The sequence below is a fragment of the Sparus aurata genome, chromosome 12 (genome assembly GCF_900880675.1).
Source record: "Sparus aurata chromosome 12, fSpaAur1.1, whole genome shotgun sequence".
Lineage (NCBI taxonomy): Eukaryota > Metazoa > Chordata > Actinopteri > Spariformes > Sparidae > Sparus > Sparus aurata.
The window spans coordinates 3,111,690-3,132,613 of record NC_044198.1 but is presented as its reverse complement, the minus strand read 5'-3'; the positions used below and the strand labels follow the sequence as shown (position 1 = coordinate 3,132,613).

At 38.0% G+C, this 20,924-nt stretch overlaps 1 protein-coding gene across 1 annotated transcript in view; it reads right to left on the bottom strand.

Moving 5' to 3' along the window:
• Positions 1–1,133: 1,133 nt before the first annotated feature.
• The window catches only part of slc27a6 (solute carrier family 27 member 6), a 42,757-nt gene continuing 22,966 nt past the window's right edge, over positions 1,134–20,924 (bottom strand). Inside the window, exons 5-10 of the mRNA XM_030435935.1 lie at positions 19,182–19,376; positions 11,207–11,297; positions 10,893–11,091; positions 5,550–5,647; positions 5,274–5,404; positions 1,134–3,832 (exon numbers count right to left, since the gene is read on the bottom strand). Of these exons, the coding sequence (XP_030291795.1) occupies positions 3,656–3,832; positions 5,274–5,404; positions 5,550–5,647; positions 10,893–11,091; positions 11,207–11,297; positions 19,182–19,376 (891 nt within the window). The 3' untranslated portion in view covers positions 1,134–3,655. The remainder of the gene's footprint in view (positions 3,833–5,273; positions 5,405–5,549; positions 5,648–10,892; positions 11,092–11,206; positions 11,298–19,181; positions 19,377–20,924) is intronic.

Here is a 20,924-nt window from a genome sequence, read left to right as displayed (position 1 = left end):
TAAAGAGGTCTTGACCTCAGCTATCACATGGGTACACTCAACAAATGGGGGCGCTGTCAAATCTAGATAAATGATGTTTAAAATTGATTGATTTAAAATTTTCACCCATTTAACAACTCCATATTTTAAATCTAATTGCACAAATGTTATACTCCCAAATGTATTCTCAATTCAGCTCTTACAAATTTCAATGATAGGAAAAACAGTAATACCTATAAAAACACATTTCTCTTGCGCATTCTATATGGCTTGTAACAACTTAGGACCGAAGTTGTAGTTTTATTGGTGTATGGTTCTAATAAGGTTCACAGAAAGGTATTGTGACAGTTGTGACATCACAATTGAAAGTGTTCATCCAATGTTGTACTCAATAGCAGTGAGCTGAACACGTCCAATGTTAATGGCATATTCTACTTCTGCACAGTACGATGAGGTACAATTAAGGATAATTTCTTTGTACTTTCTGACAGTTTTGATGGAGATGTTTCTAGTTTTCTATCCACCTCATGCAAGCAGTCACGTACAAAGCCCATGTATTTCACCATTGGGTGAGTGAAATGATCCTGCTGACGATTGTTTGCCTGTGATTCTACCATCCTCCGAAATTATCTGGGAAACTTCTTAAATGATTAGTCCTCAAACATGGTTTGTTTCAACTGATAACTCCAAGAGGTCTTAATTTGGTTTTATCATTGTAAAAGTAGAGGTAATGTCACTTTAAAGGTCATGTATCTAGCAAGGAATTACATACTTACCGTGCGTGTTTCTTAACAGTGTGATGGTTTGTAAATGGTATAAACACAATCTAAACCCACAAACAAATCCTATTGTAATGTCACATAGGACTGAATTCATGCAATTGTAGACAGAACGCATCCAATGTTGTCTGAGTCACGATACAGTCAACAAATGCAACTCCGTTGTTACAATGAAAAACACACCAATGTAGATGTCTTAATAAACTGAACACACCTACTGTGATATAAAAATGGACTGGACATGTCCAATTGTGATGTCAAGTAAACTGAAAACACATGGATGGAACACATCCAAATGTGATGTCAAAATGGAAGGCAAACCTAACAGTCAGGTCCTAAACCTTTACCATGTACAAATGTGATCTAATGTACAAACATGATACAAATGTTGTTTATTATGAGAAAGACAGAGACTGAAATTACATTGATTGAAAAAGGAACAAAATGCTGTTGACAATGATTTAATAAAAAAAAATCATTATACAGGAAGATTCAAGTTTGTCCGGTTTTCAGAAAGAATGATCTACTGTTGCAGTACCTTCTACACATAATAGAAACCATAGGTAAATTTTAGTAGGTAATTAGTAAGTCAAATTACAAAATATTCATAGTATATTCTGCAACTAAGCAACCAGTGGACCAGAGTATACATTTGCTACCTGCTTCCACTTGCATGCGCATGCCCAGTATACATAAATGCTTACATGATAGGCATTTTCAGGTGTGCCGTACAGACGGAGATTATTCTGAAACAGCACTAAAACGCTCTTCTGGACAGAGATTGTTATGTAATAGAGCTGAATACATAGTATGGATGTTCTCATGACATATTTTTCTGCATCTTTTGTCAGATACAGAAAAAAAACATGACATGTGATCACAGCTCATATGCATTTAGTTGACTAGTTTTCAATAAAGGGTAAATCCACCAGTACTCCAGAGGGAGCTGCACTTAATCTGATAAATTGCCACTCAGCAGCTGAACTGAAGTGTGGGCAATGTAGTTGACTGAATTTTAAAATCCAATCTGTTCGGCTAACATTGCACTCTTCTATCACTGTTAGAGTCATTATAGACTGTTCAAAACACATTATCCAAATCACTACTGCAGAGGCAGAGATATCACTATTTTCAATCCATGCATTCTTCTTCCTTTTCTAGGATGTGTCCAATTGGTGGAGTTACCCTTTATTGAGCTGCTAAGCTGCAGATAACATTTCTCTTTTATAATCACAACATTGTCAGAGAAATGACAGCAGCTGAGTAGTAAGATCGGCCATATTGACACTTTAAATGAGATGACACCTGAGGTTTACTGCAACAAAAGGTTGTCGCATTTAAGTACAGCGGCAAGGCATCTTTTACCAAAAATGAGCTGCAAATGTGCATTTACTAAAAAGAGTACAGATTTGTGCCCACTGACTTGTTTTTTTATTCTCAGCGGACACTCTGTATAATCACAAACAAAATTGAATTGAACGTTCTGAATGTTACTGGGTATTGATAGCTCGGTTACATCACATAAACAATGAACAGAATATGATACTCAAATTGTTCAGAACTCAGGATAACAACAGCGTGCACGGCTCAGTCTCTTGCAAGTGTGTGTATTTATTAACATCCTCCATCTAGGAATAGATCCTAGTCAGCTGGTACTGCAAATTCAACTCTCAACAGAGATACGAGAGAAGTGCGTGTCTCACTCCTTAGGTACTTCCATTGTTAGCGCTGGAAAAAAACGATGAGTCTACTTCCGAATGTTATTGATTAAGAATTGTTAAAAAAAGCAGAAACATTAAAGTTTGTCTTATCTTATTGTTGTACAAATCCCATCTGCCCTGATTCTGCATCTACTGTGAAGTGAAGATCTTACCTGTTAATGGACTTTTTAACCAACAGCAAATACACTCATTTCTCATTTCAAGTATGAATTCCGGTTAATTCCAGATTAAAATCTTGGGTCAACAAAAGCAAAAGAAAAAATTAAAAACAAAAATAAATAAATCATAGAATCAGAATTTCACAGCATTTCAGTTTGATATAGATTAATTTCTAGGCACTTTTTGGCACTTCATATCCAAAATCTCTCAACATCAAGTACATATATAGTTATTATTGTTTCATAAATAATTTGTGAACCATTTATTTCGGTTGTAAATTCCACACACCCTTTGAGAACTTTTATTTTTTTATTAACTACGAAACTGAATCCCTTAATTTTACATTACTTTTTTTTTTTTAATCAGCACTTTTCTTATCAGCCCATGAGTATTTATGTAATGAAGGCACCTTGATTGGATTCTAACGGAACTCTCAGTAGGTTGTGATATATCTCATTATTTCTCTGCACAATTTAAGGGCTTTTAAAAGAGTAACAGAAATACCAAATCACTTGACCAAATAGCATGCCATCTCTTCATTAATATCTTAAATGGGTCTTAATTTTTCAATTTAAAGGTGGTCCAATTTGTAAGATTGTTAAGTTCCATTCCAAACTCTTCAAATACTGATGCTTTGGGTTGGTGGCCGGTCTGACCTGCCAACCCATAGCATCTGTATTATAAGAGCTGGGAATGAGCTTCAAGAATCAACTATCTTACAAATTATACCTTTAATTGCATATTCAGGGATGGTTTCCAGTAATATTTGGTCATTTACCCATTTAAATAATTTAAATAAACGGAGATAACCCATTAAATCTCCTTAATCCATTTATCTCTCTATTACCAAAGCCAAAATTCCCAAAACTCATCACAATGGCTTATCATCCAGACCTCGGTCAATCATTCAATAGATTGTAGGCTCAATGCTAAGTGTCAGTGCTGCAAAAAGTAGAGCTAATTTCCATCCTTCTTTGTGCATTGTTTCAGGTCATGTTATAGCAGCCATACTAAATTCTATAGCTTGCGTTCCCCTGCAAGGATGCTCTGGTAGATACTATCTGTGAGAGGAATGTAGCTCTTCTGCTGGTAGTCCAACACATAGAGAGGATCAGTGACAGTTGAGGGGTTGAAGCCGCTCTGCACCAACTTGAACTTCTGCTGCTTGAAAGTACTTGTCATTTCCATGAACTCCTGCGGAAAAACATCATCAGTGTAATTTCAAGGTATCATCTATCTATCTATCTATCTATCTATCTATCTATCTATCTATCTATCTATCTATCTATCTCTCTCCCTCTCTCTCTATATATATATAATATATATACATATATACATATATATATGTACACACAATCCATATTCACAGGTGGTAAGGATGTTCTAGATGAGCCAACTGGAGAAGGCAGAGTGTGTGTGCGGAGACTGCACACCACAAATTTGTGTCCACTGCAGCGATTTCACACACAAACTACATGAAAAATAAAATTGTATTTGGTGAAACATGGAGAGTGGGCTATTCATTCTTTAATGCTTTTTGATTTAATTTTGGATTTCTACCATTGATTATGATTACTGGATCAGTTAGTTACCAAACAATCCGGTCTTTTTTTCGAATACTCCATTTTCTAAGTTCAAACTTTTTTCCATTGTGTAACAGAGTAAAAAAAAAAGGAAAATTATTCCCCTGAGGGCCAAATTAGATTTTTTTCAGGTGCTCCATTTTCTAAGTTATATTTGTTGAGTTTTAAAACGTGTTTTTCAATTTGTAACACTTGAGCCGTAACCCAGCGGACTGGTATCTGGTAGAATACCATGAACCCTTATTATGAAGAGAGCAGCTCAACAGTTGTATGCTGTCCCTATTGGAGCTTGCTGGTAACTACTACTGTTAATGTTATGATGGCATTTTGTGTGAGAAAATTATTAAATGTCTCTTTCTGTAGTACACATTTTAACCACAAGGGGCTAACTGGCACTACTACTCATACCCTAAATAAGATGAAGTGAGTTTCATTCCTCTCTGCACTATAAACACAAGTTGCATCTATTGTATGCAAGCAGCTTATGTAGCATGACTGTCATGTTTCTTTTGGCAAGGAATATGTCAAATATGGCTCTTATCTGCCCTTAACGTCACAGGTGGAATTCTGGGTATCATCAGCAAGTCAGATCAAAAACTGACATTTTATGACCTCATGCATAGCATCATTCATATTCTGGCATATAAGCATTTTCTTGTTACACAATAATTTATGGTCATAGTGTTTGCTGTCAGTTGTAGGAGAGTATAGTTGCGTTTATTTTTTCTCATGTTTTATTAAGAAAATGCCATCATAACATCAACAGTAGTAGTTACCAGCAAGCTCCAATAGGGACAGCATACAACTGTTGAGCTGCTCTCTTCATAATAAGGGTTCGTGGTATTCTACCAGATACCAGTCCGCTGCATTACGGCTCTAGTCTATGTGTTAACTTCCACTGGGATGAAGTCTGTAAATAAAGTCAGTGGCAGCTCTTACAGAATCCTTACATTCCATGTCCTCATTGAGAGTTCTAATCGTAATTTCACTTACGAAAAAAAATTTAAATATCACACGTGAAAATAAATGTTTTCACTGGGACTGCTTGTTACCTGAAGCCTTAAGAACAGCGGACGAGCATACGCCGGTAGATCCTTCATCACATGCTCAAACAGCTTCTGCCCATTGAATGTGAGGCCTGGTCTTACAATCATGGCAGCCATTCCTGCTCTGCCCTCATGTCCTGTGCACAATAGGTCAATGAGAAATTAAATGGCTGTAGAAACAAAGAATATGTGCTGTATGTGACACATTATTAGAAGGTGTTTACTCTATCTATTGTAAGTTTTCAAGGGCTTTTTAAATTTTCTTTTGAAGCAGGAACATACCTGGTACTGCCACTCCATACACATTTACCTCTTGGATAAAATCCACCAGCCCAAGAATCTCTGTTACCTCTGTTGTTGCTACATTTTCACCTTTCCACCTGAAATTAGGGAAAAATATGGTATCAATCAAGATGACTAAGATAAGATAATCCTTTACCGACCCCCCCTGAGGGTACAGTTTGGAAATAACACACTACAAGTATGGTAAATTACTTAGAAGGGTCACTTCAAGTTTATAGCGATTACAGCAACAGTCGGCAAATTGACATCTATAGAGAATGTTTTTTTTCTGAAATGTAATGCCCCTGTTATTGAAAATTAAAAACCTGGGCGTAATGGGAAGAAGATATTATTTTGTTCCAAAGAGAACTATGTAGTTTCACAGAAGAAATTCAAACGCAGAGTTTTTATATTTACAATCTTAATGAGGTAATAATACAAACGCAGAAATATATATTTGTTCCATAAGTGAATAAACAAGCTGTTCTCAGAGAAAATGAGGTCCCACATCACTGTTTGAAGCTAGAAAGGTGGCAGGGTCCGCCACATATAAACAAAGTAAAACAGTATAGATTGTGTTGTCCTTAAGGTCAGTTTGTTTATTGTTTATTTATTCAGTAATGAGAACAAAGACTTTATTTATCTATTATACATAGTGTTATTAAGGCAGATTTAGGCTTCAGGCTTTATTCAGTCAGTGAAGATCTTATGATAAAAAAAATCCCCAAACTACAGCTACGCCTTTAAACTTCATTAAGTCTGTTAGAAAGAAACTATCCCTGCTCTTTGATGACTGTTCAGAGGACCACTGTTGATTAATACAATATTTATGATTATTATCATATTATAGCCTATCATTTATACAGTAGCTCATATTGATAGTCCTTATTGTATTCTAATTTTATTTCTCATAGACCAGGGGTACTCAAATACAAATCTTAAAGGGCCACAAAGATTTTTTTTCAATAAATCAAAGGTCCATGTATTGAGGTCGGTCAGGCCACATGCAATAATACTGTAATATTCAAAACAAAATGTCCTTTTCATTCTAAACAACAAAATACTAACTAAAATAAAATGTAATTTCCATTTTAACATAAATTAAAATACATAGTTGAATATTTCCTCTTTTTGTTTGCCTTCAAACATTGTGTCCATCACTTCAGTCATGCATTATTTTATTTCATTGTGACAAAGATGTGACAAGAATCCTGCTTGCAGCTTGATATGACGATTTCAGTGCATTTATTTGTGTTGTGCTTATCGCTGAATTTTGAGGAAAATGTCTCTTCAAAATTCCTATGCTTCGTCTCATAATGCCGTTTCAAATTGGAAATCTTCATCACAGCTTCTCCTGGCATATTGTAACGCCCCTTGTGGACTGTGGCGCAATGACTCTTGGGTATTCTGTTGGTGTTGGTGTAATTATGGTTCGTGAATGTGTTTGTGAATAAGATGATATCTAAGATGGTTGTGGGTTAATTCACATCATTTGTTCTTTGATTAAATGGTGTTTGCCAGGAGTAACTCCCCGTCCGTTACAATGTTTGTGTTTGAAAATACATGATTAGACGGGGTAGAATTAGTTGAACTACGTCTGGCCTTTGTTAACGCTGCACTGTCAGATACGTGGGGCTTGTCCTGTCAGAGAGAGAATGAATGTAAATTTTAAATCCCTATTTCTCTGAGTGGTGGATTTTCACTGTTCACTTTGTAATAGCAATTTACTTGGAAACACGCCATTGTTAATCTTTTACCACCGGCAAAATGTGAATACGCGAACTGCTCCGAAAACGAAAGTGAAAGTTAAAAGTTGCGCTCGCAGTGGTGAGTGACCCAGCTGTCTCTGTATCGTTGGCATGGAGACAAGTCCCGGTGCACACGTGCTGACCCAACCAAAACACATGGTGAAGGAATAAAAGTTCGGGGGCCACAAACAGGAGGCCGGGGGCCGCCTATTGAGGATCGCTGTCATAGACTATAAGCCACAAGCTCAAACCCACAAACAGACTAAATACAAAGACAGTCTACACAATGTGCAGCAATTAAGAAATACAGTCTCTAGTGAACACGAGCTCTCTTCTCTTGAGTCAAGTCCATATCTGCCACCTCAGCAAGCTATACATTGTGAGAGTTCCTTGCCTACTATTTTAATGTCCATTTATAATTGCTTTGGTGAATTTAACAGGGAAGCTGTGTTCAAATATGTTATTATTAAGGCCATGCCAACATCAGCTTCTCACAGAAAAGTTTTACAGTCATGTAACTTACATCTGCTTTCAAGCCATCCCACATATTAATGCTATGTGTCAGTGGACTTAATGATTGCCTGTGTATACCGTTAAGACAGCCTACAGATGTTTGTAGTTTTTTGTGTGGTTATAAGAGCTTTTTTTATGTAATTTATTTGTCAGCTCTTACAGTGTCTATTACAGAAAAAGGATCAACAGAAAGGAGAGTGAATTAGTGATAATTCTATGTACTTGTTAAATGTGAGTCAATTTGCTTACCACTTAGATGATTGATATATATTCCTGTATCCCTGTAGAAGGCTGTAGGTGCTCTTTATGGGTTGATACTCAGCTTGTTTTAACACCCACTGTCTGGACTTTAAGTCACTCTGCTGCCTCAATTCTGTTTTTAATCCATCTGGGTTGTTACTCAGCTTGTTTTTAACAAGCATCTTTTTCCTTGTGCCCTGCCAAAGAGTACCTTCATTACATTTTGTTTGAAACTCTGAGCACCCTGGATTCTGTCTGTCTGAACTAAAAATCGAGTTTTAGAACAGAACCTTAATCTCCATAGTATTTTGTGTTGTTCAATCCTTACTTTTAGATAAGTCCAAGACCCTGAGTCTTTGTGACCTTGAGATGAGTCCATTAGTGACTTAAGTAATTGGGATGAGTTGAGACATGTCTATAATGACAGCAGGACAGATAGCACTGAGGCTCCTACAGGTTTGTAGACATCAGAGATTACAGCTAAATACATTTATTTAGCATTTTACATTTACTGAAGTTTGAAGAGAGGTTCAGTGAGTTTTATGGATATCAAAGTTTCAGTCACAAAAGTGCTTGACTGCAGCGAAGTCTAATTTTCAAGGGAGCCAGAGTTTTTTGTAAAGTAGAAAGAAAACCTCAAGAACATGCTTCATTTCTTTAGAAAAACTGATGAAAGAAATGCTGAATGAGAGATTGATCAGATCCCATCTTAGCCCTGTTGGATATCATGACTGTATATCATGTCTTTGCGACGCCCTTCCTGCCTGGAAAATGCATAAAATCACTGAATTCCACACCGCTAGTTTGTATCACAGCCTTCCTGTTAAATGTGTTGTACTCAACCCTAATGACATCATGAGACTCAACACCATCACAGGGATGGATGTTTTAAATCTCCTTGGGGAAACGCCACGCTTGTCAAGATGGAAAAAAGGGAATGTCGAAAAGCTGAGCGCAGGTGGCAAAAAACAAATCTCCAGGTTCATTTTGACATTTATAAAGAGAGACTTTACATTTTTAATTTAGAATTAAAAAAGTCAAGGCAGTCCTTCTTCTCAGACATTATCACCAAGAACAAAAATAATGCTCGTGCCTTGTTTGCTACTGTCGACAGGTTAACAAACCCTCCTGTGCCAGTAGCAGCTGAACATCTGTATACCAGGGCCTGTAATGAATTTGCATCATTCTTCACTGCCAAAATTCAGAACATTAGACAAGCGGTCAGTGCCACTCTACCAGGTACTGGAGGTGTGCTGTCGTTTTGTCCACCTAAACCCAACTCTAATACCCTGACACAATTTGATCCAATCAATGACAAAAACCTTCAAGACATTATACAGCATTTGAAGTCTTCCTCCTGCAGCCTGGATATTTTACCAGCAGGGTTCTTCAAAAAAGTTTCAGACTGCATGATTCCAGATCTGCTACAGATTGTTAACACGTCTCTTCTCTCAAGTGTCTTCCCCCAAGTCATTAAGACAGCAGTCATTAAACCACTCCTGAAGAAGAGAACTCTAGACACATCAGTAATGAATAACTATAGGCCCATTTCAAACCTCCCAATTTTAAGTAAAATAATTGAAAAAGCTGTCTTTCAACAGCTGAACAATTACTTAATAATAAATGGTTGTTTTGATGTTTTCCAATCAGGATTTCGACCACATCACAGCACTGAGACGGCCCTCGTTAAGGTCTTCAACGACATTCATTCAAACACAGACAGCGGAAAAATCTCAGTCTTAGTATTACTGGATCTCAGTGCTGCGTTTGACACAGTCGACCATAATATACTACTGGACCGACTGGAAAACTGGGTTGGACTCTCTGGTACAACACTAAAGTGGTTTAAATCTTATCTAAATGAGAGAGATTACTTTGTGTCTATTGGTGACTACACATCTGAATGGATGAAAATGACAAGCAGAGTACCCCAGGGCTCCATTCTGGGGCCTCTACTATTCAACATTTACATGCTCCCTCTAGCTCAAATAATGGAAAACAATGAAATTTGCTACCATAGTTATGCAGATGACACACAAATTTACATAACCATCTAACCAGGGGACTATAATCCCATACATACCCTGAGTAGATGCATTGAACAAATCTATGATTGGATGTGTCAGAGTTTTCTTCAGTTAAACAAAGATAAGACTGAAATAATTGTTTTTGGATCCAAGGAAGAACGACTTAAAGTCTGTGCTCAGCTTCAGTCTGTAATGTTGAAAACTACAGACCAAGGGCTTATGTCTCGGCAAGATTTGGAGAAACTTGTTCACGCATTTATCTTCAGCAGACTTGACTACTGTAATGGTGTCCTTACAGGACTCCCTAAAAACTCCATCAGACAGTTGCAGCTGATTCAGAACGCTGTTGCTCGAGTCCTAACAAGAACCGAAAAAGTAGATCACATCACTCCAGTTCTTAGATCTTTACACTGGCTTCCTGTCTATCAAAGAATAGATTTCAAAGTCCTGTTGTTGGTTTACTAAGCATTGAATGGTTTCGGGCCAAAATATTTTTCTGATCTGCTGCCGCGTTATGAACCATCCAGACCTCTGAGATAGTCAGGTACCGGTCTGCTTTCAGTCCCCAGAGTCAGAAGTAAACATGGAGAAGCAGCTTTCAGTTACTATGCGCCACATATTTGGAACAAACTCCCTGAAAATTGCAGGTCTGCTTCAACACTCACCTCTTTTAAATCAAGACTTAAAACATTTCTTTTTGCCACTGCTTTTACCAAGTCAGAAACCTGCCTTGCCTTGCCTTTTAAAGGCCCTGGTGTATGGTTCATATGCAGTTAAGACATCTTATTTCAAGGCAACATGATATCCCACTGTACCTGAAGGTGTCCCCCACTCTGTCTCTGAAACAGATGAAGCCCTTCTGGTCTTCAGCCATGAGATCACCTGTGTTAAAGTAGGCATCCCCCTTCACAAACACATTTCTCAACAGCTTCTTCTCAGTCAGCTGTTTGCTTCCAGCATAGCCAAAGAACGGAGTGAGGGCGCTCACCTTGGACAGTAAAAGCCCCGTCTCACCTGGGAATGAGAACGGTTCAGAAAGTCTTATATGAAAACAAATCATTCATTAAAGTGATGTTATCTTTATACAGAGAAAAATATTTTGTGGAAATGTTAGGAGTTGCACTCTCACCTCTATCCACTTGCTGACAGAAACCATGCTGATCTTTCACTGGTTCGTCTTTCACCATGTCATACTTTACCAGATTATACTTGAAGAGGAGCTGCACAAAAATTGAAAGGTAAAGTCATTATGACGGGTAGTGTAATCAAAACATAAACATACATTTTTCACTTATCAAATTGTTCCCCCCCATGTCCCTTACGGGGCTCCGTATAAGGGGCTCCGTAAGGTGAGAGATTGGCGATAAAAAATAACAAAAAACGGAGCTGTCCAAGGAGGACAGCAACAGGGCCAGGCTGCCTCCTGGAGGGAGGAGGAAGGCTAGCGAGGAGCTTGAGATAAACATGCGGGAATGAGTTATCAGCAAACGGCCACGCCACGAGAGAGTGTCCCGCAAAATGATCAGGGCGATGGAGAAACAAATGTCCGCCACCGTGAGTTACAACACAGATGAGGAATTATCTGTGAGTGCTGGTCGGCTAAATCGTTTCCTCTACCGCAACAACTTCACTTGCGGAAGACTACTATTGCCCAGCAGAATGCCGGGGAATTCACAGAGAAGCTGGCGAAGTTTGTGACATTTTCATCCCAGATTTTTGAGCGGAAGAAATTAAACGCCTGTCCCAAATTGCCCCCTGGTCCCAAATAAACGCCTTGTCTGTTAAGTGATTGAAACAAATAAATGCCCCGGCTATTATTTATTTTCCCTTCAGTGTGAGAGACACTATTGTGGCCGCGGTGAAAACGTTTTATAAAAAATATAAATGAAAAAAAAATCAACATCTTTGTTATAACTTGGGCGATAAAAATAAGCATTTTCTGTTTATCTGTGCAGTATTGATTTAGTTCGGGAAATTCCGAGGCCGCGATTAAACATTAACGTCAACTCGGAGTTCACTCTTCTGGGACTAGAAAATCCTTTCTGTTGCTAGGTTGTTACTAAGGGTTGGATTATTTGCTGGAGTGGTAAACTACGTTCCATTACACATATGAGTCTACTGACGTGACTGATTTTGTTTCAGTTATTAGTCAGACCCCATGTGTTTCCATGGAAACGCGACGCACACTCGCAAAAACCTTTCAAATTTGAGAGCAAATTGTCCATCAACATGGATATATTTTGATTATGCATTTTTTGTGTGTTGGTATTTGTTGTATAATCGCAATATTACCCTCGAGGGTGTGCTTTAACGTCATTTGAGCACTTCAGTGCTGCTTGCGGACAGAGGCGCTTACCGCATCACTGTCGTGCTCAAATGACGCTAAAGCACACCCTCTCGGGTAATATTGCTTAATTCTACATCAGTTGTACCAACTTAACTTCATCCTAGTCTTAACTATGCACAGTCTTAGTGATGCATGTTCATATAAATGTGCACAAGGCTGTTGCCTAGCAGCAGCGTGTGTTATTAGGATACAATTTCAGAGTGGCATTGCTCCTTTAGGGGACAGGGCAGTACAAAATGACTGTGTGTGAGGAGTGTGTGGTGGAGCGAGAGAGTGAGCGGCGGCAAGTTAAGGTGAATACAAATGAAGAAGAGAAGAAAGGTGAGCACTAAATTGGAATTTCAATGCTCCGATTACAGTGTAGGTTACAGTATGTCAGTGGATAAAAGCCATCGCTGCAGCAGCCCTGACAAGCCAATTACAGAGTACAGTTAAAAATGCTCAATTCCGTTCTTTTTCCTGTCAGCTCTCGATAATAACTGTTATAAACTGGTAGGCAAGACAAATATGAACTTTGATTGCATTTTCATGGAGTAATAATCATACATTTTCATCCATGAGCTGCAGGACCCTACTGCACTCGGTAGTCGACTCGTAAGGGCTTCCCCACAACGAGCTAGCTGCTGAAGAAGAGTAGTGAGTTATGTGAAATCCGGCAAAGCTAGCATATGATGCCTAACTACATAAGCTAGCGGTCGGAAAACTTGATCTCTCGAGGGGGGGTCTTAATCGGTGTCACGGTATGTTAGACCATGGATTAAATTTACACCGGAATATCCCTTTAAGTAATTCCTTTCTCTGTCTAAAAAACACGTGTCAGTTCATCCCAGTGTGTTGCAATATAGACAGCTTAAAAAGGCTTAAACATAGTGCAACCAGTGTAATTGTCTGGTCAGACTTACAATGCCATGTTACGACTAACTTAGCTTAAGACCAGGTGTATGCCCTGTTATGTTAGGGTTAGTTGTTATGGTCATGGATCTGCAAGATATTGTTTAAAGCCAAATTGGAACCAAATCACTGTGATGTCGCAGTCAACACTCACTTCAGAGCAAACAACTGGTGGATGATTTGAAATGCAGAATCTTTTTAAAATAGAAAACATTTTTATGTCTGTTGTCATTTTAGCCTTAACTGTAACATTTAAAAATATAGAGTTAAACAGTGTGGTCCGACCTCTCTGACATTTCTGTTGTGTTTATTACCAATAAGTTAATTATTTCAATAAATTCTCAGGTAATAATGTGTGGATCTTGATGAAGAATCAGTGTATTTAAGTGGCTGGTATCTGTGAGTGAGTACAATTTGAGGCAAATCCAAATAAAAATCTGGCATGGTTTCGGCTTGATTGAATTAAAGCGGACTGCTGGGCCTTGGAGGGGTATGTGCTCTACGGAGTGCCATTCCAGTTTTATGGTTTGCTATTGTCATTGATAAATAAAATCCACCCAACAGTTACATCTCACCGCCAGTTGGACTGCCTGATAATTACATCAACAAGAAGATATGATTACTTTGTCCACCACCAATAACACAAAGTAACTTTTTAGTCATGTCAAGTCATGTTTTCTCCCATGTCTGTGTGTTTGTTGGTTGGCTTGTTGGCAGGATTACACAAAAAACTACTAAATTGATTTCCACCAAACATGGACGGAGGATAAACCTCAGCCAAGAGTAGAACCTGTTAACTTTGGATGTGTATCCAGATAAGGAGACGGATCCAGGAAATAGTTTTTTTTCCTCCACATTTTCATTAATTATTCAGGCAATAATGCATGGATCTTGATTAAAATAGCTGGCATATTTAGTTGGCAGGTATCTATATGATGTGGATCCAAATAAAAATCTTAGTCCTCTACAACACAATGGAGATAATGATTTCATCTGCATCGTTTTGTTCCCCTGAAGGTTGGCTGTTTATGGTTAAGCAGTTATGGGTAATTTAAAGTTTAGAGGGATAGAGGGCTATCCAGTTTGATATTGGATTAAGCTTGATTGAATTAAAGTGGACTGCTGGGCCTTGGCAGAGGTATGTGCTCTACTGAGCAACATTCTAGATTCTACATGTTACAGAACTAACAATCCTGTTAACTAAATTACGTACATGTTACAGAACTAACAATCCTGTTATCTAATTTAGGATATGTCACATTAAATGATTATGTTGTATAACCTAATTTTTATAATCTTAAACAGTGGCTCAGCAGGAAAGGCACTGACAGTTCTAAGAATAGCTGGGGTCAGAGATTAGAGCTAAGAACATGTAGCTACCCTTTTGTAACTCCTCTGATTAAGAGCAGCTCCACAGACAAGCATTAGTGAGGTTAATGCCTACAACAGCCACAGTAAAGCCACTTTACTGGTCAAGCTTGGTAACTGTCTAAACAGACTTAGTTTACTCACGACAACTAATCAAAATTGACATGCTTTACCCAGCCTCTTTCCAAGGTTCAGCAACGTAATGATGCTCATGCCCTGACACATTATTTTTACATGAGAGGCTTTTTATCTTGTCAATTGCAAACACTACTATTGCATTTCATTTTTTGTAATTATCAAAAGGTGCAAGGTCATTTTTGGTCAACACAGGGTAACATAACAAAATCAAAGTTTGTAAAAACCTTCATGCTACACGAATTACAGGATATAATTACAATTATGAATATAGAAATATACATAAATACAGAGTCATTTGAATCGCATCAGGGTGAATAAAAGGTGGTCTAAATATTCATGTCAAAAGTTTGACATCTGGGAAACACTATCCATCAACTTTGCTGTTAGTCCACCTCTCCTCGTCACGCTGTAGTCCTGCACTCTGTCAGCTCAGATCAAAGTCCGCCCGTGCAGTGCAACAGCTTGATCTGAGATGTTGTGGACAGGTCTCTGTGGGCACAGCAGTCTCTGATTTCATGTTGTTTTGTCAGTCTGAGTCCAATTGTGTCTATTTTCTTTTCCTGTGACTAGCCATCAGCCATGAACAGCCTTAAACCAAGCTGGATTAGCATGACTCTTATTTTGACTCTCTTCCTCTTTGAACTTGTCCAAACAGTCAGGTTGGATGGTTGAAAGACACCATGGACCATGACAGTCTCAAAGTCTGCTGCTCTTAATCCAAAATACCTGCCTTCTTTTCCAATGATTAAACAAGTTACATGTGTATTATAAGTTTTATATTTAGGATTTTCTCTGATTTTGTTAGTGCACATTGATTTCTGGGATTCACCAGTGTTTTCTTGTTTTTGCTCTTCTCTTTGGTAAGAGGCAGTTGTCGAGAGCACTCTTACCAAGAAAAGTGAAAAACATCAGGTTTACACAATCCACATGTGTTTGTCCAATACACAAAAACACGTTTTAAATTACAGGAACATAAAATAAAGACTATCCTCCGTTATGTTTTAGAGGAATTTTATTGATTTGATTGTTTAATTCTTGGTAAAAAATACTATTGGTCAATTGATCCTACTAAGACTATAAAAATCCTGGGATGATTGTGTGCGTTCAGCACCTGTCTCATGGCTTCTACTGCAAATACATGCTTTGGAAAGCCAGGCCTCACAGAGAGTGTTTTTAGAGATCACACAGGTCTGTTAGATGAGAAACATGAATGGATGCTAAGTTGTTTCTGGTTGCCATTAGCACTGCTAATTTATTATGCAATGACACCCATCGGTCAAATCCCATACTTCTCAGCACACACGTTTTGGCCACATGATCATTTCAGAGAGAGAGTTAAGAGACTGGTCAGGCATTTCACAGTCCTCTTTGAGTCGCGTGCTTCCAAGGGTATTGAAAAATTAATAGTGCTTTTTCTTTTGTAGCTGGATTGCAAAATATCATTAGTGCTGTAAATTGCACACATACACAGATCACAGCACCCTCTCCAGATCCATTCCCATTGCTCAACTGAAAGCTGTATCACTCTGTTGACGTCCAAATTATATCAGATACAAACTGCCACCTTCTGGATGTCGTGGCCATTGGCTAGGTAGAACAAACTACTCCTTTGTGCTACGGAATAGTTTCGTGGAGATGTGTCTGGTTCAAGGAGTTGGTGGAGATGGGTGGCTGTTTGGTAAATGATTTGTTATTCTAAAAACCACCATCAAGCTTAACATTTATAAAACCACATAACCAATTTTACAGAAATGTAACATATGTGACCAAGGTTATGCCCTCACTCCATGGCTCCATTCCTCTTCTTCTTTGTCGGTGGCATCTCTCCAATCTCTGTGTCAGTGACAACTATTTGCACATGACAACTACACCTGCCCATATATGTTGTTTAGTGGGCATAACCTAGGCAAATTATAAACAGTCAGCCACGCGCCTCCAATTTCCTATCAAGTGGGGTTCATCATAGAGCACACCTGGGTTAGAGCAGGTATGGATGGTAAGAACTTTAGGTGCATCTAGAGTAGAGTTCCCTTGACAAAAAAGTAAGAGAAAATACAAGAGAAATTTAAGAGTTGTTGATGTATGAGGCCCAATGTGTTCTATTATATTACATTATACTGTATTAAATCATATTCAAAGCTGTTTATTTTGAAAACAACATTTGAAACATTTTTTTATTATATATATTATAATTTTAAAATATCATGTTGCATTTCAACATATTCTATGAATAGCAGGATCACACATAAACTACTAAGTGGATTTCCATTAAACTAGATAGAGGATGGATCCACATAAAGGGACAGATCCATTTTTTTTTACTTTATTTCATTGCAGGAGGCATTTCTTTCCCACATTTTCATTAATCTCCCAGAATAAGGCATGCATTCTGCTGAGTTCCATTCTGTTTTATGATGTCTTTAAGTTTGCTGCCTTTGTCTCAAAAGCCTTGAAAAAAGACAAGATGGACAACTGAAATAGTTCACTTGGATTCATCTTCTTTGTTGCAGTAATATAGCTTTATCAGTGATTTATGGATAAGGTTTGAACACGGGTGGTATTGTTTTCAGGGAAATGTGTCTTATTTGAGTATAGTGCATGTTGTATTCATTGCAAGTTGGGAATGTTTAAAAGGACACAATAATAACTCAATCCTGATTATCATCATTTTTAACAAGTCAGAGATATATCATAAAATAACAGAAACACAGTATTGTTATGTAGTTAATTGTACTGCAAGGTGTAACAACACCTCTTAGAGATAATCTCAACAAAATTGCAGTTGCTTTAAAAAGTTAATTATTGTTATAGTGGACAGCCTTGTGTTTCACAGGTGTGCATGATACTATGAGCACACCATGCTACTTACAGTGGGCTGACAGACCCTTAAGCACCCTGTAGATGGGGGACCTTTGTTACATGGTGGATAATGCATCTGAAAGAAAGATCTCCTGTAAGCTGTTTGACCCTCCCCCCTACCACTTACTACAGTTTACTCAGCTAACCATGTCACTTTAGCAGTCAATTTAAGTCTGGCACAATGCTTCTGCCACAAGATTTGCCTGATTTGCAGCAGTTCTTGGGGAATAGACGAATTAAACAAATCCATACAATGGGCCATGATTAAAAAATAGATTTACATAATGCATAGGTGAATTTGCTGCATGTGCACATACCCTACTGTGCAAGTCAAAGGTATGCCTGCTTTGACCTATAGTGATACATATATTTATTATTTTATTTATTGTATTTTCAAATCAATATACATCCCTAAGATATGTATTGCATATATATGTATTTAAAGGAGGAGACAATATTAGCTGCTCTGTTTCAACAGTGTTCAACCAAGGAAAACATGCACACAGGCTCAAATTCATCCATGAAGTTCGGTCTGGAGATACAATGATGAGTAAGAAAAAGTCTAAATAACACATGTAATCTTTTATGCTGTGTGTATGGGAAAAGTTTGCGAGCAGCTAGGCTCATTAATGCAGTGTACTGGTGTAAGCCTTTTTATTTTCTAAGAGTGTCTCAATTCAAATTCAACTTAACTACACTTTATAAAAAATGTATGTGCTGTTGTTTTAGTTTCATGTCGAAAAGCAGAATTGATAGGACAGCAGCTTCTTCTGTATATGACTGAACGGAAAGATGATATAAATCAATATAACACAACATCATGATGAAACCTTGAATTTACACCCCTATGCCATCAAAGTTTATAAAAAAAACCCCACAAAAACAAAAACATCTAAACCTCTTTTACCTTCGTTTAATTGACTTGATCTTGTTTTGGTATTATGTTTACAATTACTACTTGTGAGGATGTGCACCTCCTTTTAACATCTTAGGGAACCTCACACCAAGCATGACGTACCTAACCGTGGTCACTGTATTACATACAGTAGATGGCAATAAGCCTGCCTCCAGTTTTGAGGAGCAGACAGTAATTACAGAGTAGAAAGCTAAGAATTGTACTGCTGTAGAAAGACTGTTCAAGTGTTTTTTAACATTATACTGTTTAAAGAAATGATCACTGCAAAGGCAGAGGTTTTTCGAATTAGCATGTGGAGTGCTGTTGTGATTGAGAAAAATATAGTTATGAAGGATAAAGCCCTCTGGCAGCAAGGTAAAGCAGTTAAAATATGCTAAATATAATGCACGCTTTAACTGATATTGATGTTTTAGAAGGGCCTGTTTGGACAAGGGGGCACAGCATGGAATTTAAGCACTGTAAAACCAATTCTTGCAACCTTAGAGTGTTGGTGTGCTGACGGAGTAAACTTAATGTGGATAAGTACCCCATACAACCCGGCTTCAAAAAACCCAACCTATCCCTGTAGGGTTACTAAGCACTCACCCTGTAGATGAAGTTGGAGCGGCCCACAGTTCCAATCTTGCCAATGTGGTTCATGAAAACCAGGTTTCCCTCGGTGGAGCCGTACACCTCGCACATTTTAATGTTTCCGAAGCGATTCAGGAACTCCCGCCAGACGTCTTGCCGCAACCCATTCCCTACACCAATCCGCACCTTGTGAACTTTATCCACCTCTGTCTGATGGAGGAAGAAGGATGTGATGGCAATAAAGTTAGCAGAACATATCCTACAACTGCTCATTCTCAATCACGTTTATTATATGCTTTCATACTGCTTATCTCAAGAACAAAAACGTAGCGTTTGTGTGTGTGTTTTACAAATAATTACCATGAATAAATGTTAATAGATTACGACCCTTAGAAGGAGAGTCAATTTGTCAGTATTTTACCACACATCCAGACACACACATATGCACACACATTTTTGTGTTCTATATTTATGTTCTTGACTGTTGCAGTAATTACCCTTTATTTTGTATGCACCAAACATCAAGGCAAACTCCTTCCTCTAAAAAAGGAGTGGCACTTTATCGTACACTACTGCACTGATAATTCTGTCAATTTTGTAAAACTTTGTAATCAGTGGCAACACATGAAAGGCTTCATGGGTTGTCAATAACTGAAATGAAACATTGGAACCTGCTGGAAAAACTTTTGTACCAGATTTACTCAAATGTGGGACACAGGAGTTGCATCGGATGAGTTACTTGTTGGCAGCTACCCTCTATGACTTCTTTGTTTTACATTTAGTTTCCAATTGACTGGTTAAACAAGTCATTGTCAGTTATATTGTTAAGCAATTATTTCAGTTTGACAATAAGGGCCTCAGTGTGGTACATTTTAAACAATAATGGAGATTGTATCACTCATGATACCTTGTAGACTATCTTCCAGACAAGTCTAAAAATCTGTGCTAAAATAAAACAATACATAACAGAATTGAATAATGAAAGCATAGGAGGCAGTAATTAGTACTCACGCTTGCATAAACACATTGACCTTGTGAAAAGGTGCGTATGTGATGTACGTGTCCACATATCTAATTTTACAATCTGTGGCGAGGACTGTCGAGGGCAGCCTTCCTCCCACACAGCCAAATTACAGGGAGGGAGAGTGGACAAAGAGGACATTGAGTCCACCCTCAAGAAGGAACAAGCTCTGCCCTCACAATGCGTTTGTGTGCATGTCTATGTGTCCACTATCTGAGGACACAAACACTAAAACAAAGACCCTGCTTGTCTTCCTGCAACAGTTGTGCACAATGTTACACGCAGCAGTGCCTGTTAAGAACTCTTCACAAAAGAGGCCTGCCTACTGTACAGAGCATTGATGCGTTTTTCTGTCACTTCACTCTAACTCACTCATCCTGTCCATTCATTAAGTTGCCAATGTAGGTCATGCTGAACCTGTTTTAGTGTGTGGGTAACCAGCCAACATTACGTGACTTACCTCATGTTATTTACATGAGGTCAAATCATGTTAAATAAAGCTTAAAACATTAAGATACTTTGATGAGAAAAGATTTGTGTCAGTCCATAAGAATGAATTCAAAATCATATTCTGGCCAATACAGTTCCTATAAAAAGTATTCTCCTTGGTGTTACCCATTTTATGCTTTTACAAATGGAATAATGGTCAATATACATATGTAAAAATTACCAAAAAAAAGCTCTTCACACCCTTCAAGTCTGCATTTAGTAGATGCACTTGTGACATCAATCACAGC